Raw genomic sequence first — 25,263 nt, forward strand, 5'->3', positions numbered from 1 at the left:
ATCAGAGAAATGCCAGACATGCCACAAAATAATTAATACTTGACAAAATATGTTGAAAAAGTGAAGGTTGAGTCACTCATTACTTCTCTTTGAACACAAAGCCTCGAAGTCTGGAGGCTTTTCATCTTCTGTCTTGGTGCTCTCTGTGGCACACGGAGAATTAAAGAGCCTCAGTCAGGAGCGAGCTCAAAGAAGGAAAGCTAGTTTAAAAAGTGGCTTTCAAGCACAGTAACGACACAAAAGGAGTCACACTTTCATGTCGCAGTTGCACAATTTGTGCTTTAAGAGAAACTGATTTACCAATAGATACCACTAAATATTTTAAAAAGAAAGCTAAAAACGTACCTCTTCACTTCAGCCTTTGACTAGCTTTTCTATCAGCCGTCTTTACAATAATGCACTTGTTTTAAAATGTTTATTTTACTTGATTGTATATATTCTCTTTATTCTATGCTTTAGCTACTTTCACTATGCACTATTTTTACTATGTTTTACTATTTCTATTTTCCATCTTATATGATGATGATTATAATAAAAACAATTATAATCATGATGAATGTTATTTAAAGAGCACTTTTAAAAACTGCAAGTTACAAAATGCTTCACAAGGCAGCAAAATACACAAATCATAAACTTGTGTTATAAAAGAGAATAAATAAAAACAAATTGATGTGTAAAAACATTTAAATGTAGAAAAAAGCAAGAATATACATTTATTACATTAATGTTGTTTTTTTACCATTTTCTGTTTAGTTTTTTAAATTGTTATAATTGCTTTATGCCCGTTTAAGGCCCTTTGAATGTGAAGCACTTGGTGTTGTTGTGACGGACTTTGAGCTGCACTTATTGCATGAAAAGTTATTATTCATTAAGATGAGTGTCACAGTTTTGTTATAGCATGTATCTTATGATGTCTCGTGACTTAATGTAATTAAATCGCCTAAAAGGAGCCTTTTGATACTAATGATGCAGTATTTTGGCTTAATTTGTATTGAGGTAAAAGTATATTGTGTACTTAGAAATGCTGATTAGTTGTAAAACAAACTGAGGAGGCTTAAAATGAAGGTTTCTGCTGTGGGAAAGACTTTAAAATATGTCATGCAGGGTTCATTTTTAGCCACTAGAGGGAGCGTGGCACTTTGATGCTCCTCACAGAGACTTCAGACTAGATGCTTCCAATCATGTCTGAATTTGAAGTACTAACAGCTCTCAGTCCTGACCTCGATCCAGTCTGCACTAATTAACACGACGCCAAGAGAGGTTTAACCTGCAGCTGTAGGTTCGCTGTAACAACTGTAAAAAGTCTATTTAGAGTGCAGATATTCAAATTACATCAACATTTCAGCCCTGTCAGAGTGTATGGGTATAAATTCCTATTAAGCAGGTGAGTCTATGAAGGGCACATTGGCAAAAACAACTTTTCATTAGCACATAAAACGCCCTCGTTACCATCTTTAATGCTGTAAATCAACAAGGCAATAAAGATGTCCAATTACCAAGTATCAGTACTTTCTGTGCAGGTCATTTGAGGGTATAACATTTCACCACTCACTGTCCTGTCCACACCTTGGACAGGATTTAGGGGTCACAGCTGAGTCTCACTTTAAAGCTGCAATTGGATGCTGTACAGATTGCTCAAAAGGTATGGACCTCTGGGATAACCCACTCAGTCGCTTAAAGTGGCTAATTATTTCTTTCCCTGCTTTCTTTACATCCCAGGTACAGTTTGGTTTGAGATTCTTTTTACTTATTTTTTAACTCTTATTAACTACATCGACACTGTTTAAGAGCTCCTTTCATCCTAAACATCTCTATTTATGTGGCTTCAACAACTCTCATTGTGACTCATGAAACTCAAACACGACGGCTTCTCAAGTCTCAGATGTTGAAACCTTGCTGATTGAATAGTTATTCTGATTTGATCAACAGAACCCAGATGACCAATTAACTGTCATCCATTTCTGGTTCAAACTTTTTTTTTTTTACAATGTCGATTATGTTCTGAATTTACTGATTAGTTTTTTAGTCCATAAAATGTTTATCACTGTTTCCCAAAGCTCACAGTGACTCTTCAAATGTCCATAAGCCAAAGACATGCAGTTTACCATCACAGAAAACCAAAGAAACCAGAAAATATTCAAATTTAAATTCAAACCTTTACACAGTGCACTGTTTGGTCACAACTCAACTATTTTGGATACGTAAAGACAGAAGTTTGCAACATCATCATCCTCCCAGCATCAAGGTTACTGCTTCACAGCAGTAGCACTCTCCCCAAGATCATCTGACCAGTAACTTTAAGACAAACATGCTACTATTAAGCCTCCAAACAGCTTTCAGACCATCATGTCATAAACACACATACAGTACCAATCAAAAGTTTGGAAACAGACTCATTCAAGGGTTTTTCTTAATTTTTACTTTTTTCTACATAGTAGAACAATACTGAAGACATAAACACGATGAAACAACACGTATGAAATCATATGATAGACAAAAAAGTTGTTAACAAGGCAAAATATGTTACATATTTTAAGTTTCTTTACACTACTGGCAAGATCTTAACCAGCTAGTCAAAATTAAGAGGCGTGGCCAGAGTTATTTGAGCTATTTGACTAATGTAATAATCCATATTGTAGCCGCTACTAAGAACCACTCATCTAAGTAAAGAGAAAAGATAGTCCATCATCACTTTAAAGACGGGAAGAGCAGTCAATCCAGAAAGCTTTGAAAGTTTCTTCAAGTGTAGTCACAAAAACCTTAAAATCTTCAAACACTGCGATGAAACCGGCTCTCATGAAGACCGCATCATGATACGAAGACTAAGACTCATCTCTGCAGCAGAGGATAAGTTCATTAGAGTTAGAAATGACCAATTAACGGCACCTCAGATTAGAGCCGACATAAATGCTTCCCAGAGTTCAAGTAGAGGACGCATCTCAACAACATCAAGTGTTGGGATTAGACTGGGTGAATCACATCTTTAATGGTGGACAACGAAACTACTGCTGTGGGAGACCGCGTCGAAGAAGAGAACTGTTTGGATGGACATTAGACCAGCAGAAATCTGTACTTTGATCTGATGAGTCCATGTTTAAGGTTTTTGGTTCCAACTTCTGTATCTGTATATGGTATCTGCATGTGTTTTTCCCACCATGAAGCATGAAGAAAGAAAAGGAAAAGGAGGTGTGATGCTTTTCTGGTGACACTGTTGGTGATTTATTGGGAACTCAAGGGACACTAAGCCAACCACAATATTCTGCAGCAAGACGCCATCTCATCTAGTTTGTGCTTAGTGGAACCATCATTTATTTTCCAACAGGACAAATGGGACCAAAAACACACCGCTAGACTACGCAAAGGCTATTTGACGAAGAAGGAGACTGATGGAGTGCTGCATCAGACAACCCAGCCTCCACAATGAAATGACCTGAACCCAACAGAGATGGTTTCAGAGAAGTTGTTACTATATATTGCACTAGATTTACCCTCTACTATTATATTTGAGTGTCCGAATGCTGAGTGTTTAAATATCTCCACTGTATAGAGCCCTCATATATTCCACAACCGAACGAAAAAGTGGTGTACATAGCATAGCACTACTTTCTAACAAAACCACAATGCTCCACGTTTTAAATATGTGAAAACAATTACACTACAACTACTACAGCTGATGGTGATGAAACAAAATTATGGGGATAAGTTAGTGTACGTAAAGGCAAAAGTAAGTCTGTACATTGTAGCTCCCAATGCAGGTATGGGTATAGTTTAAGGGGATCTCAAGAATGACGTTTTGAGCCTCTTGCTCTTCTTCAGACTCTGAAATGTCACTCTTGATATCCCATTAAACTATACTTGCATTGGGAGCTACAATGTGCTGACTTTTTTTTCTGCCTTCACAGATTTAGTTCTTTGGTCCAGCACCTGTTTTTTGTTTTGTTTTGTTCCAGATGTGTGAGTCTACCACACAACTTTTTCAGATTAGCTAGTGTCTGAAATTTTGATTTTCTGCTATCTACTAAGTGAACTATTGATGGTTTATTATACAGTGATTGGGTGAATAAGGGTGTGATGTCTTTGTAGAAATGTAGAAAATAGTAAAAATAAAGAAAAACACCCTGACTGTGTTGGTGTGTCCAAACTTTTGAGTGTACATATAATGAGCCTGGTGTATATGGGTAGTTCACAGCTTGCTAACCAGCAGGGGGCGGTGCAGGACCATTTACAGAGCTTTTTAAAAAAGGGGGTTTTCAGGAAGACCACAACTGGCATTATAATGCTACAGTGACAGTGCTAAATAGCAACCCAAGGAAATGTACGGAGCAGGTTATGCTGGGAGCAACAAATTTAAACGTGCTAATCTGTAGTTTGAAGAGATTTTAAGTAGAGAGATGAATAGATGATGGTTTTCAAGTTCAGGATGTATTTTAGATCCTCGTGGAGGTGTGGAAGTCAGGGGGTTAGGGTTGGGCTGCAAATAGCACTGGAAAAAGACAGACTGCTGCTAAACTAATGTATTCAAAAGCTATTAACTGATTATATATCTACTCTGGTGTGCATCTTAATAAATAAATATCATATATGGGAAACTATGATTATAGTACATGGACATTAAACTACCAGACAGACATAAGCAGCAGCCAAAATGTCTCTGAGCTCTATTCATTACAATAAGAAAGCAGCTGACTAGACTACCGAGGGAGGGGGGAAAAAAAAGATAGAAAACTTCATCCCCTCCCTCCAGCAGCCTTCTTCATTTAGCAGCAGAGCATTGAGAAGGGGGATTAGCTCACACAAAGCGAGACTGAATGAATATCAAACCCTATGGGGAAAAGACACTCACTGGCCAGAGCTCTTACGTCACCGCAGCCGAACAGAAAGGCTGAAACTCAACCAGACTTCCATCAACCTGAGCAAAAGCCGCCACGTTACACTTACAAGACGATGAGATTCACGCTGACTGAGTTTTTAATATTTGAGCACAAAATCTCAATTTTAAAAAGGTGTATTTTTGAGCTTTGGATTGAGTTGCGTTAGCCATTTCCACCTGCTTACAGTATTTCACACCATCATCTCTGAAAGAAAACAAATAAAACATATTTCCCAAACTGTTCAACTATTCCTCAAAATGACTCAGCATGTTTTTCCTGAACAAAGATTTAATGAAATTCATTTTTGAAATGCTCAAGTTGAAATGTATTATTGCAATATTTGTCTTCAGCTGTCCTCTTGAGCTTCTTTACAGTGACCAGAGCAAACATCATATCATTAATATCAAGATTCATGTCAGTGTATTGTAGGGCTGGGCGATATGGCTTAAAAATAAAATCTCTATCTCTTTAATAGATTTTTTTTCCTTCTTAAAAACTCACTACAAATGACAAAGTTTTGCTTTTATTTTGTTTTGATTTTCCCTTCTGGGATTTCAACAAAATTTCCCCTCAGGGCTAAAGTGCAACAAAACTGAAGTCTTGAAACAAGCTTGTAAACAAGATGACAGGCCCTGCCATTGTAAACAGCAGCGAAAATGTAACTTTTCAGCAAGCTTTCTACTGGCTTCAAACAAGGTCCCAGATCCCAGTTGTTGATAAAATGTACAGTCAAACTCATGTAGGGCTGCATGGTTCGGCTGGACCATAGGCCTGTTGTTCCAAATTGCTGGCTTCCTTCTTTTTCTTTTGTGATAATAAACTGAAGATATCATATCTTAAGAAGTCATTTGGGGCACTGGAAGCATTTTCTTTTCACTATTTTCTGACACTTTATTGAACAATTAATGAAGAAAATACCTCATGATGAAGATAATATTACATTGCAGCCTTAGTTGATTTCTTGTCTTTTCTCATGTAGTTACAGCATCTATAGCGTGATAACAGTGAAGCTTTAAATCAAGTGAATAATGTCTAATCCTTACTGGAGGGACCTGCAGACTCGCCCACCTCTATCAGAAAAAAGCAGCTTTTTCTACAAATGATCTGTTTATTTCACACATTTTACTGTTTGAAATAGACATTTATCAATTATTTTGTGCTTATATCCACAAATGACCTTGGCATTGTTTATTCCCTTCGGGCTGAAAGAGACGAAACACAATGAACCGAACTGCCAGGATGAGGACACAGAGGAGGAGAAACAGGCAGGAACGCTTACGCCAACAGCTAAGTCATCCACTGCACTTTCTCTGTGTGTGCGTGTGTGTGTGTTTGTGTGTGTGTGTGCACTCCTGGAGCTGACTGGACAGTGTTCTGGCCACAGGAATGCCGGCCATGATTCAGCACATTGCCGGCATGTTTAGGGGAATGACAGTAGCAGCTCATTGAAGCCAAAAAATACCAACGTGTGGCTGATGATGACTTTATAGTGTCATAAATTTAGAGCTGCACGATTAATTAAAATACAAACACGATCTTTATTCAGGCGTGTACGCCGTCTCATTTATATGTGACAATGATTAGACTGTGTTTGGATTAACGGAGAGATTTATTGCATAGAAACAAATAATTTCTTCCTAAGGATCAAAAAAAGTGTGCATTATTCTAGATGACACAGCAGTCACAAGAAGGACACACAATAATTTAGGACAATGATGTTAATAAATCTCACATGTTTGAAAGACTGACGAGTAAAATGTGGTAAGAGAAAAAGCTTCTTTTTTTCCCCTTTTTCTTTAGTAGTTCAACTATACTATAAAAGTCTGTGTCTCAGGTATATTATCAATCTGACAACACCAATATTCCTCTTGTACATAATGTTACTAGTTATTTGTTTGTATTGCTTCTTTACTTACTTATTATTTATTCTTTTATTGAAGCTCTTTCTCCTCTCTCTATCCACTTTGCTGCTGTAACACTGTAAATTTACCCATCATGGGACTAATAGAGGATATCTTGTCTCATCTTATATGGAAGATGAACAAATAGAAGTACTCACCCCACAGTTCTAGGGCTGTTTATCGGTAGTCAATACCTTTAAAAAGGTATCGACTGAATTAGATCAATACCAAGTACTATCGACACATCTCCCATCAAACGATACCTGCAATCGATCCTTTTTGCACCCAGAACTAGAAAATTTGACTATTTCTGGAGGACCTGCTCACAGCCAATCATCACAAGACTTTCAAAATGCATTTGTGTAAAAGTCTAATCATTTAAGATGTGGAGGATTACTATTATCGGTTTATTATCATGGGTATCGAATGAAGTACTCAACTGGTATCGCTATCACTTGGATTGGATAATTTTTTCAACAATACCCACCCAGCCCTACCCAGATCTGATAAACATGCACAATGCTGCTAATGTGAAATCTTTGCAGTCTGTTGTGTGGAAGCGACAACGGTACAACTAAAAGTAAAACCTCACATTTTTACACCTACCTGAAACATCGCACACGTCCGACTACTTCTATCGACAGCATTATATATATTTCTATGATTCATCAGATTCCTGCAGATATGATACACCACCAACGCTCACTGATCAGTCAGTCCAGTCTAGAAACGCAGGAAATTACCCTTTTTTTTCAGCCACAGCACATTTATAGTCAAACTGATCTACTGAATCACACATGAGCCTCGACAGTTCATTTAAAAATAAATAAATAAATCACTAACGGCTCATCATGAGCAGACTGAGCCTACACACTGAGAGGACCCTCGAGGATCACACAGGCTCCTAATAACTGCTGAATAGTGGTCTCAAGTGGTTTCCCTTCATAACTGGACAAAACCTCCAAAACACATATAACACCTGACTACAGATGAGCTGCTTTGATCATCAACACATAAATAAGAGTAGACAATAGACTTAAGCTCCTTTTAAACATGCATTCTGACCCTGAAATGTTAAGGAACATTTGCAGCATGTGTGAACGGGGAGCATGGGTCGTTAATCAGGGAAATCTGCACCACCTCAAGACTTAGGACTGTGATGTGAATGAAAGCAGTGACATTACAGGAACAGGCACGCAAAGCACTGATCTCATCAAATTCAAATGTCCTCACAAGACCCACCTATTTAAATCTTTTATTGTTTGATTATTTTCTTTTATTTGTTTTGTTTTTCTATTTTTGTTTCTTTTTTCTCATCGCATTGCTTTTATTAATTGTGTTTTCAGTTATCCAGTATGCTTTTATCATTTTTATTTGTCTTTGATTCTGTAAAGCGTCTTTGAGTATTGTTGAACCAATCACAAGACATATTTGAATCCACGACTTTTAAAATTTACGGACAATACAAGTTATTCTGTTTGAAAACAAGCTTTTTCAAGACTGACTGGAAACTGGACAGATTCAGGAGTAACGGAGCTCCTATGAGTCCGTGCAGAGCATTTGGCATCCTAAAGTGTAACTGCATGTTTGAATAATAAAAATCACTAGCAGAGCCTGAAAGGTTATCCTAGTAATTTCCTGTAAACTTAGTGCGAAATGTGCTTTACTTGATTATTCTTTAAATGTAGCATTTCATGAAGTTACATATCAGCGTTCATATCATATCGGTTTTACAAAACAATTTCTAACCATATTGCCTGTACTATTTGCATAAAGACATAAAGAAGAGTGAAAATCACCATCATCAATAGCAGAGCCTGAAAGATTATTTTAGTAGTAGTTATCAAGTGTGAAACAGGCTTTAGTTTAGTTCATGGAGGTAGATATGAGCTTTTACAAAGTGACTCTGATCATAGTGCTTGTACTATATGCATAAAGATGGTTACTTAAATGGTGTTTAAAAAAAGAAAATACAAAGGTGCCTCTTACAATCATGGAAGAAAACCGTAATCTCAAATCCAAATTTAAAAATTCTGACTCATTTTGACACGTATCTTCTTGCATCTTGCACCCTTAGGATGAAATAAATATTTAGGATAAATGATACCAAACCAGCTTAAAGTTAATTAAATGGTGGTGACTTAAAGGATTCAATTGACTTATTTTGAACTACAGCCCATCTAAGTGAAAGGACAATTAATTCATTAAATAATTAAGCCTAATTTAGTTGAGGCAGTGATTTTACATCTTCTATCTATGATTTACACGTAAAAAAAAAAGTCACAAAAGCAGGAGATGCTTTTTGAACAAGGTTTGACTATTATGGCACTGCGTCTGTGTGTGTGTGTGTGTGTGTGTGTGTGTGTGTGTGTGTGTGTGTGTGTGTGCGGGGGTAGGCGGGCAATTTTCTCATAGATGAAAGGCAGTCTAAAAACACAATCCATTATCATCCATTACAAGCCATTAGTTTCCCCCCATCACACTCTAAGTGAAACAATCCTGTTTATTGATGGAAAAATAAACCAACAGAGAGAGAAGGAGGCACAGACACGTGAAATCAATGATCGGCTCAAAGCTGAGAAACAAGCGTAAGAGAGGCCAAAAAAGACATGGAGTGATTTAGAGAGAGATATGAATGTGAGTAGATAATCTCCATTTTAACAACACAGTAAAACTACTTGTAATCTCCTTGATCAGTTTCATTCATGCCATTCATGATTTCATCGCTCAGCCTTCAAAAAAAACACACGGTCTCTCTCTCCCTCTCTCTCTCTCAGCGTGTTGCTGCTCTGTTGTGTTCTGGTGCTCTCTGGCTTGCTCTATGTTGGTGGGAACTGGGGAGGCGTCAGCAGCATAACAAACAACAAATGCTGTTTACTTTTAGTGAATCACTTTTGGTGATGTGTGACTGCCGGCCAAAAAAAAACAAAAAACAGCTGAATACTGGTATACTTGATAACAAAAAATAAATAATAATAATAATAATAATAATAATAATAATACTAAACTGTGGCTGAGTGTCTGTTAAGTTATCAGTAAACTATTATCACTGCTTAAATGAGCAAGAAGATCACCTCTATCTAGATTAATCTGCTCATGTCAGAAAATGCTATAATTTAATGCTATAATTTCCCAGTCAAAGGTTATGTCTTTAAATGTCTTGTTTGTGTTGTGTTTTTTATTTTTAAAGAGATGCACTGATTCCAATTTTCTTTCTTTCTACGACTTGAATTATAATTGATACACATACGTTTTTTTCGTTTATGAAAAATTCAATTTTATGTTCCTAATAACATTGTTCACATAAAAACTGTATGAGGATCTTTTAAGAAGTCAACTCAAAGTAAAATACTGATAAGATCCTTTGCTTTAGTGTAATCAAAAAGCTCTTATATAGCAGATATCAACTCTTATGTCATTTTAATCATTTTCACTCTACTCTATTTATTTGGTCATCACATTGAGATAAATAATATTATCCACTGTATTAATTCAAATTACTATTTTATTTTTTCCTTCAGACTGAAACATGACCGGATGCATATCAGTGTGTCAGATAATGAGTCAGAGGTTAAATTAAATGTAAAATAAACAAAATCAGCAATTGTTTTAACAGCAGAGCCACACCTCAGTTGATTTCAATAAATATTAATGTGACTCTTAGTCACCTGGTTCAAAGGTAAACTGTGAGTAAACAGCTCAACACGTCCCGGCATGTAAACTGCTAATTAAACCGTCTGAGCCCTGATTATTGATGATCATGATGGATGACGGAGTGCGTCACGCTGCCGGTAAATAAAACGTTTCATTTCCTTTATAAACAAGTTCAAAACTGTAGCAGACGTGATGTAATGTTACCAGTCGATGGTGAGTCTCTGCTGCAGTTCCCATTATTGAGTTTTAGCGCGTGTGTGTGTGTATGTGTGATTGTGACATGAATTATCCAAGGCTGATTGGGGTCGGTCACTGCTCACAGTGGTTTCTGATCAAAGACCTGTGCATCTCTACTTATTTTGTCCAACAGTCCAAAACCTGAAAATATTGAGTTTACCGTCATGTATAACAAAGAAAAGCAATAATTGATCATTTCTGAGATAAAAGCAGCAAATTTAGCAAACTGAAACGTTTTTTGGATTGTAAAAACACAGTTGCTGATAAGCTTTTTGTGTATTGACTTATCAATTAAATCAGCTAATAGTGCTCTAAAAGTCTGCAGCTTAGCAGTCGAGCTCAAACAGGGTTGATAAAAAATGGATTTACAAAAAGTGTTGTTATCAGAGCCATAATTTACTCGACTGGCCTTTACAATCAGTAGAAATACTCCTTCAGTCATCATTAAGTGCTTATAATAATGTTTTCTGGGCAATTTATAGTCTTAATAATAATCAGGGGTCTTCATCCTCACACTATCTTAGTCCCATTGTAAGTCTGTGGGCTGAGATGATCTTAAGACTTAAGATTTGGTGATACAGACTTCAGGATAAACAATTTTAAAAGTACAGTGTAGTCACTGAATTTGGGCTGAACGATTATCTTCATAACCAAAATAATCTCAAATAATCACTTAGTCTGTGAATTGTTGAAAGAAAAGAAAAGAAGAATAAAGAGAGAAAAAATGCCATCCACTATTTCTCTAAGCCCACAGTGATGTCTTCAATTTTCTCAGCTTGATATTCAAATGAATGTCAGATGTGAAAGAAAAGCGGAAAAAACTTAAGTTAATTTAAGAAGCCAGACAGACAGAAAAATTTAAAAAAACTACATTTAGTATACGATTACGCGGATTTCATGATGGATTATAAGAAAAGCACTAATGATACATCACAATATCTAGGTAACCGAAGAGAAAAAGATGGATTAGGGTTCAGCATCGCCTCTAAACTCACACGAAGCCATTAAAGAACAAACCAAGATGTGTCCAGTACTTTAAATCTCTTTTTATCTAAGACAGACTGAAACAGCAGCAATTCCTGGAAATGTACAGTCTGGACCGTGTCAAAGGAATAACCTTCAACCTCCAACTCTCTACAAAGCCATCTACAGAGCAGACACTGATGAAGGAAATAGTGCAGCGACACAATGGCGGGATTTATCGGAGCTGGAACGGTGATGCACAACTCTATTCAGTCTGGTTCCATCTAGTCCAGTCTGCTGCGTCCTCAGTCGTGGTCTCTACCAGTTTCAGTCAGACCTGACAAAGTTGGGTTGGGTCAGGTTGGGTCACTTCCTCTATGTGTTGTGAATTTTGGGGATCACGTTGATCTCCACACAATGAGCAACCGGCCGAGCACACACTGGCTCCCTGCGCTGCCAGGGGAAAAGATTACATTCAAAACAGCCAGCAGCAGAGATAGCCATCACGCTGCCAGCCGGCCGGCCAGCCCACATTCCCCCCGAGCCTTCACACACACACACACACACACACAACACAACACAACACACACACACACACACACACACACACTTAGGCTGTGTTCAGACTAACAATAGCACTGTGCATTTAATTAAAAAAAAAAACAGCCTCCTCATTAATTTCAATAAGACCTTTACGTTGGCACAGAGAGGGGGACTTCAGCAAAAATTCAGCATTAACCCTTAAACAGGCAACGTGCACCTGGAGATACATACATACATACATTTCTTTATAACTCAATAAGGGGTATCGTAACGTATCCTGGTAGAGACTCATAAAATCCAAAATATTTAGGGAGGGAGGGAGAGAGGGACGGGTATCTGGCTTCAACTTTTGCCACAACGCAACATCATAGCTGGACACACATGTACAATGCAGGTGTGAATTCATGTTGGCTGAAGTAAAACGCTCCCACCAACGCAGCCAGGAAGTAAAAAATAAACATATGTTTGGCTCCAACGGTCAAATGTTTAAATGGTTACATTCTCAATCTGTAGTTATCTCCATCTATTTAATAAAAAACAGATTAACTGTCCATCTATTTGTCTCTTCATATCCAAGGAAGACTTAAAGGCAATACAATCAAATTAAAAAAATATGGTAAACTGTTGTGTTTTTAGTAGGTTTTATAAGCACTACTGCTAATCTGTGCATCTGAAATATTTGGTTTTTAATTTAGGTATTATCGTTTTACTTATTTATTACTATCTTTTCATTCTGTGTATGCAGATACTCAGCGAAATGACAATAAAGTGGATCTTAAATCTTTTTACCAACATAGCAGCAGCATTAGGACAACAACTAGAGCAAGAAATATTGCAGATTGAGATCTTTTTGCATGCTGATAGGAAGCATTAAAATTGGACCAAAAGCTCAAATCTGCAATGGCTGATCATTAAAAACACTATTTTCTTAGAAAGAACTGAAATAAAATCAACTTCAACTACATAACAAACAAAACTAATGATTAACTAGCTTTAGCATTATGTTTATAAAGTAGAATAGAAAATAAAACCATACACTTAACTAAATCCCAGCTCTCTAATCTCTATTTTACACCCTAGTTGAACCCAAGTAAGCTAATTTTGTGTTTTAACAAGCCTCTCTTCAGTCTGACGGTTTAAAATGACAACATCAAACACACACACACACACACACACACACACACACACACACACACACACACACACACACACACAGCTGCACAAAACCACATTATCAGATACAAGCACGTAAAAAAAATCATAATATACCTGCTCTAACATTTGGCCGCCGTTTCACCGTTAATGAACCACAAACCCCCAAAAAGCACACACACACACACACACACACACCTCTTAAACATACTCCATTAATGACTTGTCAGTGCAGATGGAGCACACGCACTGATGACACCCTCCCTCGTTCAAACACACTCGCTGTCACACACACACACTCTCTAAAAAGAGACCCTGGTGTTTTACAGCTGTGCCTTATGTGCCGATTTACGAGGACGGAGGTTATCCTGCACACATAAAAGCTTTAAAAATATGTTGACAGCAGAACACTGATCTGTCACCCCATCCACCCCTCACCCCCCTCAATCAGAACACGGCTGTAAATACACTAATACGAGGCCAAGAATAAATCAGGTTTTATGAGAGGGACCGGCCCCTCTGCAATTAGTAGACAAAGGAACAGGGTCCTGGATCTTAGTAAGGTCCCCAATAAAGTGACTCTAAAAAGGTGCAATCACTAATAATTTACTGCCCCTCTTTTTACACAAAATGACCGTCAATTTCAGCAGCAGCGGACTGAAAGTGTCGCTTAACAAGAGGGGTCGCTCCGCTGTAGTTGTTGCACGCAATTGCATACAAAGTTAATGGAAAGACGCCATTAGACACAAATTTTCCCCCCTAGGGCTGGCAGTAACTGATGAAAAGACTCTTCATAATAAAAAAGAAAAGATGAACTAAATCTGGTTCATGAGCACAGAAACAGAAGAAGAAGAAAAAAAAGAAAGTGGAGGAAAATGAGTTTTGATTTGAGTCACAGGCGAGTAAACACAAAGGGCGCTCTGGTTAAACTTGAGTAATAAAAATTTAATTAAAAGTGAGTGAGAAGAGATTTTTTACACAGACAAGAGACACCCTGACCTGCTACTTTTAATGGAAATGTCTGAATGTCCCAGGGCCCCTGAACTACTCACTGTACACTGGATTTGGTTTATTCTGAAGTCGTGAACATCAGAGACCTCAGAGCCTCAAAAATAGCCAAAAAAACTTCAACACCTCTCTAACAACCAATATTTTCATAGTAAATACATTTGGGATAGTTGTTTATAAATCATACATTAATTAATAGAGGAGTAGTGAGAAAAGGGCAGGAATTTATAAGTATATACTCTTTCCTACTCCTTTTCAAATACTGTTATTCTTGTTTTGTTTGTCTTCTTTTTCTGTTTTTATTCTCATATAAGAAACAACTTTATTTCAAAGCATGACAAACTTCACATTGGTAACATATGTAGCTAAATACATGTATTAAGTGTACAGTCTCACCCCATTTATCTTAAATCATGAATGTATTTCTCCAATCTGTCTCAATATACTTCTTCCTACTCATTTTTTTCTTGACTTCTTTATCTGTTTTTATGATCATGTTTCAACAACCTTAACAAACCTTAAAACATTAAAAACATTAAAAACTTCACAATGGTATTATATGTTGCTCATTTATCTTAAATCCTTCATTTATTTCCCCTTTCTGTCTCAAGAAGTTTCCTTGAAAACCAGTGTAAAATGAAGCCTGATGTACGAACGTTTTCTTATTTTTCTCTTCGTCAGCAGTAAGAGTAAAACCTAAGCCTGAACTTGTTGTAAGTCGCCTGTTTCCGCCTGATGAACACCAACTGTTTAAGAGATTGTTAACGTAATCTTCGCCACTCTAAAACTTCTGTACAAGGCTCCACGATCTGCTCCGTTTGCGGGCGAGTTTCAATTAGAAAACAAGTTCCCAAAGAACCAAAATGACAGAAACTTTAAGTCCTGCTTTTCTAAATCAAACGACAAACACATAACTAATGTAGGAGCGACAGCAGGAGACCCGAAACAATCAGAAAATATGAGTCCAGCTAACATTTTATCAACTTAGCTCTGCACTTTGACAGAAAGAGGGGATGACAGTTAGACGATAAAGTTAGACGCTAAAAAAACGTATTTTTAAAGCAGAGCCCTTCATGATGTGAGGCTGTCAAGGGATGAGACAGTCACAGAGATATTAGAGTAGAATATTATCTATAAGTCTACAGATGATTTTATACTTTTACTAAAATATAAGATGAAACTGGACAAAGAGCTTCACAGAAACACTGAGATGGACACTTATAAGTTCCCTAATGACTACTAATACGTTTTTGCACCAAATTCGATCATAAAAATCATAAAATCTACAAACCCTGGAAAATAAATTGGCCACCATGAAGACAAAAATCTGGTAAACAGAAAATGAAGCATGTTTTACTAATATTTTACATTTGTTGTGTTAATTTCGGTCTCATATTTAAATTCATTATTATAATTCAAACAAGTGTTTTTCCTCCAAGTGAGAAGAAAAGCAGAGATTATCTATTCCTCACACATACGAGGTGTTTGGATCACTCGATCACGATCACATACATCATTATGATTCAAAAACTGTTAAAGTCTGTGTAAAGTGAATTCAAACATTTTCTTCTAAACACATTAAATAGGTCATAAATGTATTTCTAAAAAAAAGGTGTAAAAAGCATTTCAACCATTTAGATTTGAATTGTGGAGCTAGATTTCTGTGTTGAGGATTTAGTGGGCGGGTCTGAAAATCAGTGATTGGCATAAACCCGCCCCTGCTGCTGTAGAGGTATAAATACATTCAGCACACACTACTACTACAGTCTACAGTTAGCCAGTTAGCTGAGTAAGCCGCCGAGCTAACCAACGAGCTAGCAGCTGAGTTAGCACCTGAGCTAGCGGCAGAAAGCTCTCAGACCTAGCGTCCATGTTTCTGGTAGAGGTGGTGACTTTGATTGACAGGTGACACTTGGTAGGGGGCGGGGACTAGCGAACTTGGCGGGCACTCCCACAGCGTTTGGGAGCAGAGAAAGAGACAGAGTTTTACACAACTTTGAAGCCTAATTTCATATATTTGACGATTTTTTTAATCATTCAAATTTGGCAGGGTGGTTAACAACACACTTTTCTGTGGTATGTCAAACTCAGAAAACATATTTATTCTTACTTTACGTATATATTAATGCATATGTTAACGCATACATACATCTGTAGGTTTCCCTGCACGCTAAATTGTTTTCTGTGTCATATTATAAGAGTAATGTGGGTCAGTGCTGCATCATCTCGTCCATCTCCAACCTCTACAATGGTTAATAATAATAAAGAAGCTCAATAATAGCTTTTAATTTATGTTTTTTCGATACAATTGCATCGAACAAGCAAACTGAGGACTATCACTTGTTGGCTTCACATAAAGTTGCCTACATACAGTATAAACCCTAAACACCTTAAGTATATGCCCCCATTTTGCCTTATTTTATGCATCACTCTCATATTTTATGCTCTTTTTTAGTTTAGCGTTTTGTTTTCTTTCTCTCTTTCCATTTATTGTTATTATAATTGGGTTCTTTTTGTAATTATTTTTTTTTAATTGTTGTTTTTATGCTACCAATACTTACTATTAAATCCTTATTGTTATGTAAAGCACACTGAGTTGCCCCTGTGTATGAAAATGTGCTATATAAATAGAGCTGCCTTGCCTTGCCAATTTCCCACATTGTACCTCATGTTTCACTCCTTTTAAATCAGTAAAATGAGCTGATGAGCTCATGCTGTCATGTTCCGAGTTCACGTCACGACCACCAATCAATAAAGGAGCCTTTAACCTTCATCCGGCTGTATGACTACAACCCTGACAGCAGGTAAACCATACAGTGAGTGAACCGTGAGCCTAATTCACAGAGACAATCTTTCTCATTTGTAACAAGGGCTTTTGCTTTGACCCAAATGCTGCTTATCATCAAAGACAATAATCCACCTGATCCCCATAGATTTCACATTCCTCAGAGTTAAACATCATGTGATAACAGTAGCCATCCTTCAGTATCCATTTAACCAGCCTATAAAGACGAGCGGACCTGACTGAAACAAAACTACAAGCATTACATACCTGAAGAGATGTTATCTTCTACATTCCCAGCAATGAAAACCATTTAAATGTCTAAAGACAAAGACAAAATAACTACTATTACTCTTCATTTCCACCTCTATACCTTCTTATTTTACTACTAAATATATTGTTAACCCTCACATACTGTTTATAATCTGACTCATAATTAAGTCTCTACACTAATTCACATTCATCAGTCATTAATAAATGTTTAATTATTCCTTAATTGAAAAGTGTATTCTAGATATTAATCAGTATTTTATGATCCAAGAGAAACTTTTTTTATATAGATTATGAAGACATGTTTGAATGCTGATTATTGAATACAAAGACAATAAATGTGTATAAGCTGCACAAACTGAACAAAATATGTATTTCATTCACATTAGGAAAATGTGTATAGGGTGTTTTTACAGCTCTTAAATGTAGAAAATGGGTCAAATCTGACCCCTGAACAGTATGTAAGGGTTAAGAGAGAAATGTGAGCAATTTCCAGCTGCTGAAAGGTGATTAAAATTCCTGTGTAAACTCAAAATGAGTCATTGAAACGTCTTATTGGAGGGACATGCCATGGGGTTTTTTTTTTTTTTTTTTTTTAAGCCATGGCATGAATCACTAGTGTAACAGTGGTGACAAAGAGAAAGAGAGAGAGGGAGACCAAAAGGAAGAGAGATGAGTGTAGAGAGAGAGAGAGAGAGAGAGAGATCTCTTAATGAAATCAATAAGCTTTTAGTGAAGGAAAAGGTTTACTGCGCTATGTTTCATGTCATCAAATCAACCTCAGTCTCCTAATGACTTCATAAAAACAAAAACAAAAAAAACAACAAAAAAGGTAGAAAGGGAAGTTTACTTTCTTGTTTTAAGGAGTTATGATTATGATCTTGGTTTTGAACTTTTACCTTAAGCTTTTATTATTCTTTTAACTCGAGGTGTGTTGTTGCTGTTTTGTTTTATTTGTTGGTTATCTTACATTTGTACTTTTGATTTGTTATTGTTAACATATTGTGCACCTGTGTTGGTATGGCATGAAAATATATACATATGAATAAAAAAAGAGGGGTAGAAAGGGATGTTTTCACCTTTCCCTAAATTAAATGTAGGCGGTAATGTTTTGTCATTTGTGGAATTTGCTCTATTTCGAGCACATCTGCAGCTATCCCCCTTATTTAATCAAATAAACCGTACAACCTCTGTGCTATGTCTCCTGTCTTTCAACTACAAAATGTGCTGAGTTGTACGGCCAGACTGTGCACCCGGCAGAAATTGTGCCCCGTAAGGCAGACAGTCTGGATTTTGAAGCAGGACAGCAGGCAAGCAGGGCCAGGCGAGGCGAGGCTAGGTAAAAATGTCGAATCACTGCGGCCACTTGATAAAGACAAGAGACATCACATCCAGCTGAGCCCTCTGCGCTGTGTCCCGCTGACAGAGGACAGACAGACCGTGGCAGCCCGGCCACTGTCTGTGAACTATCTGAGATAACAATAACACTCTTCTTCGCTCACAGCTGTGACAGCGACCAGTAAAAACCATCCCGCCTCTCTCACACACACACACACTCTCTCTGAATGCTGGTCTTGTCTACAAAATACCCGTTTAATGGCATCGCTCACTGATCCACTTTGATTTTGAAACTCCAGTGCAAATCTATTTCTTACCTGTGCCCGTGTTAAAAAACTGTAAATAAACGTAAAGTAAGGAAAATGATCTTACCCATCATCCTCTCCGTCTACGTTCTTGAGACCAGCTGATGCAGTTAAGGCACTGGCGGTGGCGGCGCTGCCCTCGGCTTCTTGACCCTGGCCAGTGTTAGATCCCGATCCGGCCTCTCCTCCGGACAGCTTTGTTATCCCCAGCAGAGCCTGGTGCTGGAGGAGCAGCCGCTGGGCGTCCTGCAGCTGAGTGGTGGTGAAGGTGGGCAGGCTAGCGTAGAGGGCGCTGGCCTGGGCGGCGTGAGCCAGGGCCTGGGCAGTGCTCTCCTGTGACAGGCTGATACACGACGGCTGGCTGTGGGGAACACCCTGCGGGGGCATCCGACCGCTATTTCCAGCGTTGTGGGCTTGCGGTTGGGCCTGGGGGTCACTTTGATGGTTGGGGGGAGGCACACTTGTTGCAGACACTTGGCTCTGGTGGATTGTAGTGGGCATCTGGGTGCCCAGACCCGGGTTTTGGATTTGTGTTGGGAGAGACTGTGGCTTCTGCTGCTGGCAATCCAGGTGGGCAGGGTGGCTCTGAGGCTGCTGGCCAAGACCTGCAACTCCAACATGAGAGGTGGTGGCCTGAAGGGAGGGGGGCTGCTGGGGCTGTGAGTGGAGGAGCGCCTGTGACTGTTGCGGGCCACCCATCATCTGACATGCTCCATTAGCTGGCCCGGTGGGAACCGATCCAGCTTGGTTCATCAGAGGTTGAGAGGCCGCAGTCGACTGGGGGATACCTTGGTGCTGCTGGCTGTACTCAGGTGGCCTCACCTGCACCGGGGCTCCTTGTGGGTTAGTGGGTTGCTGCTGTGGGAGGGAGGTATACCCTATCTTGTGCTGCTGCACACCAACTAGGCCCTGTGTGGAGCCTGTGGACTGATTGGCAACTGCCTGGGCATAGGTGAGCTGCTGCTGGGATACAGCAGAGAGGGTCTGGTGCCCTGGCATGGGTGTAGGCGGTTGAATGTTTGTGGGGGTCGAGGGGGCCCCAGTAGTCTTGACATGTGAATGGGTAAAATCCTGGGTGTGCATGTGGGGTTGGGTTTGCGACACACCCATGTTTAAGCCACTCGGGAGGATTGTTTGAAAGCCCTGAGGAGGGGAAGCGTAATCCTGGGCATGCTGGGGTACTGGGGGTCCCCCGGCCTCTCCGCTGCACACACTCTCAGTATAATGGCTCAATGTACTTATCGTGCTACTCACAGAGCTACCACTTGTGCTTTCCCTCTCTGAGCCCCCAGCAAAGCTCTCAGAGACAAACTGACGCATGCTGAGAGACCCAGCTTCAGATGTAGAGGAGCTGGAAGCCGAGGCTGGAGTGTCCTTGTCGTAAAATTCAGTGCAAGTCCATCGGCCCTTCTTGAAGGGCTCAGAGCTAGAGTCCAGCTTCACCACCCTGAAGCGAGAGCTGGTGGTAGCAATTGCAGGTGCTGGAGCTGAAGCAGATGGTACAGGCGGTGTAGCCACAGCTGTGACAGGGGCACTCGCGGGCTGCAGCACAGCGGATCCAACTCTGCCCTGCACCGCACCGGAGAGTCCCACTCCTCCAGAGGCACTGGCAGCAGCAGCAACAGTAGCAGCAGCTGGGGTTGTAGTAGTCATGGTGATGTTCGAGTTGATGTTTTGGTGTTGCTGAATCATGCCGACATTTGTGGTGGCCATGAGGTTACCCCCACCTGCAACAGCACCACCTGCACCTCCGCTCCCCCCACTGCTGCTTATCACATTGAGAGGAAAGCCACCACTGCTACTGCTAGCACTCGTGCTGATCCTCACAGGCACGTTGGCAGAGCTCAACATATTCACATTACTAACACTGCTGGTCTGGGGATTAACTATGCTAACTGTAGTGCCCGTAGCAGAGCTGTGCATTCCTGGGACAGATCCCGGGGCCACAACCCCCACAGGCTGCGCAACGCCACTTGGAGGGGCAGCCTGGGAAACATTCTCCCCCATGTTAGAAGGCATTTTCTGGGTGACACAAGGTAAAGCTCCAGACGTGAGGGCAGATGGGTTGCTCCCAGCCCCGGAGGACAGAGAGTAGGCCTGGACATGGTTAGGATGATGAGGGTGTTGGTGGTGATGGTGCACAGTCCCGTTCACCATGTTCAGGGTATGGGGGTGCGAAGGCTGGTTAGGGGAGACAGCTCCAGGGGTCTCCGCCTCATGGAAATTATTCAGCGTCTCCTCTGAGGAGCTCCTCTCGGCTCCGACAATGTCATTTGCACGGGAGAGAGACACATCCAGAATTTCAGAAGAAGACAGATCCTCCGTGTGGGACTCATCCAGGTCGTCATAACTCTCCGTGTCCTCTGCAATACTGTTGTTGGTACTCACAGATATCTGCGCAGGAGTCACACTCGTGATCTGGAAACCGCTCTTCTTTTTCATCTGAGCCCCGGCAGACTGCGCGGGCTGGGGCTGGGGATGTAGATTCAGGCTGTGGGGAGGAGGAGGAGGTGGTTGGTGATGGTGATGATGATGATGAAGGGGGGGACCCGGGGAGGATGAACCAGCAGGAGGTTGGCACTGAATCAACAGGGAGGGTTGATAATCATCGGCGGGGACGTGGCTGTTATTGACCACCGTGGTCGCCGGTGTTGACAGAGCCGAGCCGCCCGTGTTGCTACCCCTCCTGTGAAAGACAGCCGACATCTTTCTGACACTGCCAGAGTCTCCTGCGGGGTCCGGATGATGCATTTCGAGAGGATCCGGGGGGTAGTTGGTCTCTGACAGTAGGCTATAATAAGGGTGCAGTTCGTTAACGGCGCCGTTTTGACAAAACTACGGGCCAACAAAATATATATATAAATAAATAAATAAATATTCAAAAGCCAACCAACAACAACAACAACAAAAAAGGAAGGAAAAAGAAAGCGTCGTGGCAGGGGTGGCTTCTCTTAAAAAATATCAAGCAAAGTTGTGCCAGTATTTCCAGCCTCTCATACACGATCCGGTGATCCTCGATGATCTTCGGTGATCTCCGGTGACAGCTAGCGCGAGCCCGAACGATGTGTAACGTTAGCAACAGCAGGGCTAGCGACAGCCGGTATCCGTTTCTACGTCAATTAAACATAAACTAACATCTTGAAGGTTTTAATAATAAGTAGTTGCAGTGAACACAAAAAGGAGAATAGCTGCCAGCTCTGTGTGTATGTGTGTGTGTGTGTGTGTGTGTATGTATGTATGTATGTATGTATGTGTATGTGTGTGTGTGTGTGTGTGTGTGTGTATGGTGTGTTGATGCTAGCTAGCTGCCAGTCTCCATCACCGGCTAGCTAAACACAGACTACACTGACTCGTTTTTAGCTCAACGAGAAGAAAAAACAACGAAACAAAAGCGACCTTTTCATCCGGTGCACAGCGATGTAAAAAAAAACCCGATCACGATGGCTATAAACTGCGGCGTGTATAAAAGGTTTAATCCATTCCGCTGAATCCTCGGTTTTTTTCTCTTTTTTTTCTTTTTTTTTTTTTTTTTTTTTTTTTTTTTAGAGGGGGGCTGGTTTTGCTGTCTCACTGGTGCTTCTCTCTGTGTGTGTTGTCTCCTGCTCTGCTGCTGGGACGGGACTGACCGGAGGGGAGGGCTGCTCGGTAATATGGCGACCGCGCATGGTCTGTGCTGCTCCTGCTGCCAGACATAAAGCAGTCTGGGAGAGGAGAGGCGGGGACGAGCATGACGTCAGCTGACACGAAGTCTGACGGAAAGTGCCGAGGAGGGCGCGCCCTCTACAACCAGTTCTATATAGATAGATAGATAGATAGATAGATAGATAGATAGATAGATAGATAGATAGATAGCAGGGTTGGAAAGGTTATTTGGGAAATGTAATTTGGTACAGATTACTAGTTTCCCTATTTAAAAATGTAATAAGTAATGTAATTATTTCAATTACTTAATCAAAGTAATGTACATTTGATAGATTTTATATAGAATTTATATATATACACACACACATTTATATATACATATATTGATTTCAAATAATTAAAAACAGCAATATATGTATTCGTTAACATGTTAAATATTACAAAAAATGAGGACCCAATCCTCCTCCCGAGATGGACTGTGGGAGATGATTCAGAGGTCTGAAACCAGGCTCAGACATTAGTGGCTGAAAGTAGGCCTAACAAAGTGCATTTACTTTGGTACTGTAGTTTATGTACTTTACTTCAGTCTTTCCATTTGATGCTACTTAATTCCACTCTACTACATTTCAAATAGAAAAATTTCTAATTTCTAAGTAATTTCTACTTCTACATTATTTTACAGCTTCTGTTAATTTTCAGATGAAGATTTGACACAAGGGATAATATGACAAGCTTTTAAATACAACACACGATGAAACCAGTGGTTTCCAACCTTTTTGTCTTTTGACATCTTACAAAAAGCAGTATGTAGTCAGAGTCAGATTTCAGATGTCTTTGAGTTGTTAACAGCACCACCAAATAGTGATTTTCCCTCTAAACTTCTCACATGGTTTCATTTCAATAAATGTTCAAATGATCCAATATTTCACCAAAAATCAAAGATTAGAGAAAAGTTCAAAAAATGAAAACAGATTTGTGCACAAGAACTTTCTTCTTTCCTCTCCCATTAATCATCTCACAACCCCTCAGATTTATCTGTTGACCCTTTAGAGGGGTCCGATCCCTAGGTTTTACTTACCTTCACTATTAATAATCTAATCTTGTCATATATAGAAATATATCAGTCAGAGGGACAAAACACAATTTTTACTACAATACTTTAAGTATAATCTGCTGCTAATACTTCTGTACTTTTACTGAAGTAGAATTGTTCATGCAGGACTCTTGCTTGTAATGGGGTGTTTTAACATTGCTGTATTGATATTTTTGACTTTAACAAAGGATCTGTGTATGACCAAGTACATTTACCAATACAGTCCCCCACAACTCCACCCTGCTGTTTCCTACACCCATAACTCCTATTTACAGTCTTTTTAGCATCAAATTCCCTCTTTGTGTTTCCCTTTTGAGCTGTGGTAGAAGTATAAAACCAAAAAGAGTGACTTTGGCACTAAAATAACTGTAACATTGAAAGCAATCTACTTGATTTGACCCTTTAAGTGCAGGTTTAACTACCGAGTTACATAATAAACAGATTAATTAGCTCCATCTTGACCAAACTGCAACAGCAATTCAATGATATAACATACACAGTAATATAATTCTCTGTACCCATTCTTCACAATAAATACTTTTTACACTTTTTTAAACTATAGTCTGTACTTGACTGATTTGATTTTTACATTGTGATGTTTCTACTTTTACATAAGTGAATGCTTCTTCCACCTCTGCCACCTTACAGCAAGAGTGCTCAGTTACACTGTACCTCAGTAGTGTTTAATTGCTGCCCAATGAAAAGCCAAATCATATAGGCTGTAAATACACAATCAGGCTCCTGTTGTGGTTTGAGCAAAACATCAACATCACAACAGTGTCACTGAAACAAAGGTAGACAGAGAGGTGCTAGATCTCTCTGCAGACACAGGTGGTAACTACACTGAAGGATTATTCTACACACAGGTACTGTTTGGGGCCTCTCTCTCTCTCTCTCTCTCTCTCTCTCTCTCTCTCTCTCTCTCTCTCTCTCTCTCTCTCTCTCTCTCTCTCTCTCTCTCTCTCTCTCTCTCCTCTCTCTCTCTCTCTATCTCTCTGCTGTGTTTCTATGTACGATAGAGAGAGGTAGAGAGGCTGAGAGAGAATGTACACATTTGTTGGCCTGTAATGTTGCCCCACTGTGGGTCAATGAACTCCAGCATTAAAATAGCATCTCCATTTTATGTGTTCTGGTGTTTTCTGTTCATCTCTACTCTAATAACAATTATTTTCTCTTCTCTTCCGGTATGGAAAGGTATCCAGAGAGTTCAAGTTCAGACGAGAGAAAATATTCATAACAAAATAGTTTAGATATGTAAATAAATTCAACTAAATAGCCTCTCAGTAGCAGGAGGAATGACTGAACTCTATTGGTGCTTCAGACATGAGAAACCACAATGAAAATGTACAGTCAAGTCTAAAATGCATTGCTATAGGCCTTGTTTAGGGTTTTGTGGGTGCAGTATATATCCAGCAAGCTCATTAATATTTACAAATGTATAGTCATTGTTGTTTAAGGAAGTAAAAGCTCACAAGACTCATTCACATACTAATAGGTATTAGAG

At 39.5% G+C, this 25,263-nt stretch overlaps 1 protein-coding gene across 1 annotated transcript in view; it reads right to left on the reverse strand.

Moving 5' to 3' along the window:
- Positions 1-22,512, reverse strand: part of LOC128367838 (TSC22 domain family protein 1-like) — a 37,855-nt gene extending 15,343 nt beyond the window's left edge. The window contains exon 1 of the mRNA XM_053328496.1: positions 19,092-22,512. Coding sequence (XP_053184471.1) covers positions 19,092-21,775 — 2,684 coding nt within the window. The 5' untranslated portion in view covers positions 21,776-22,512. The remainder of the gene's footprint in view (positions 1-19,091) is intronic.
- Positions 22,513-25,263: the final 2,751 nt, after the last annotated feature.

This window comes from Scomber japonicus, chromosome 11 (genome assembly GCF_027409825.1).
Source record: "Scomber japonicus isolate fScoJap1 chromosome 11, fScoJap1.pri, whole genome shotgun sequence".
Classification (NCBI taxonomy): domain Eukaryota; kingdom Metazoa; phylum Chordata; class Actinopteri; order Scombriformes; family Scombridae; genus Scomber; species Scomber japonicus.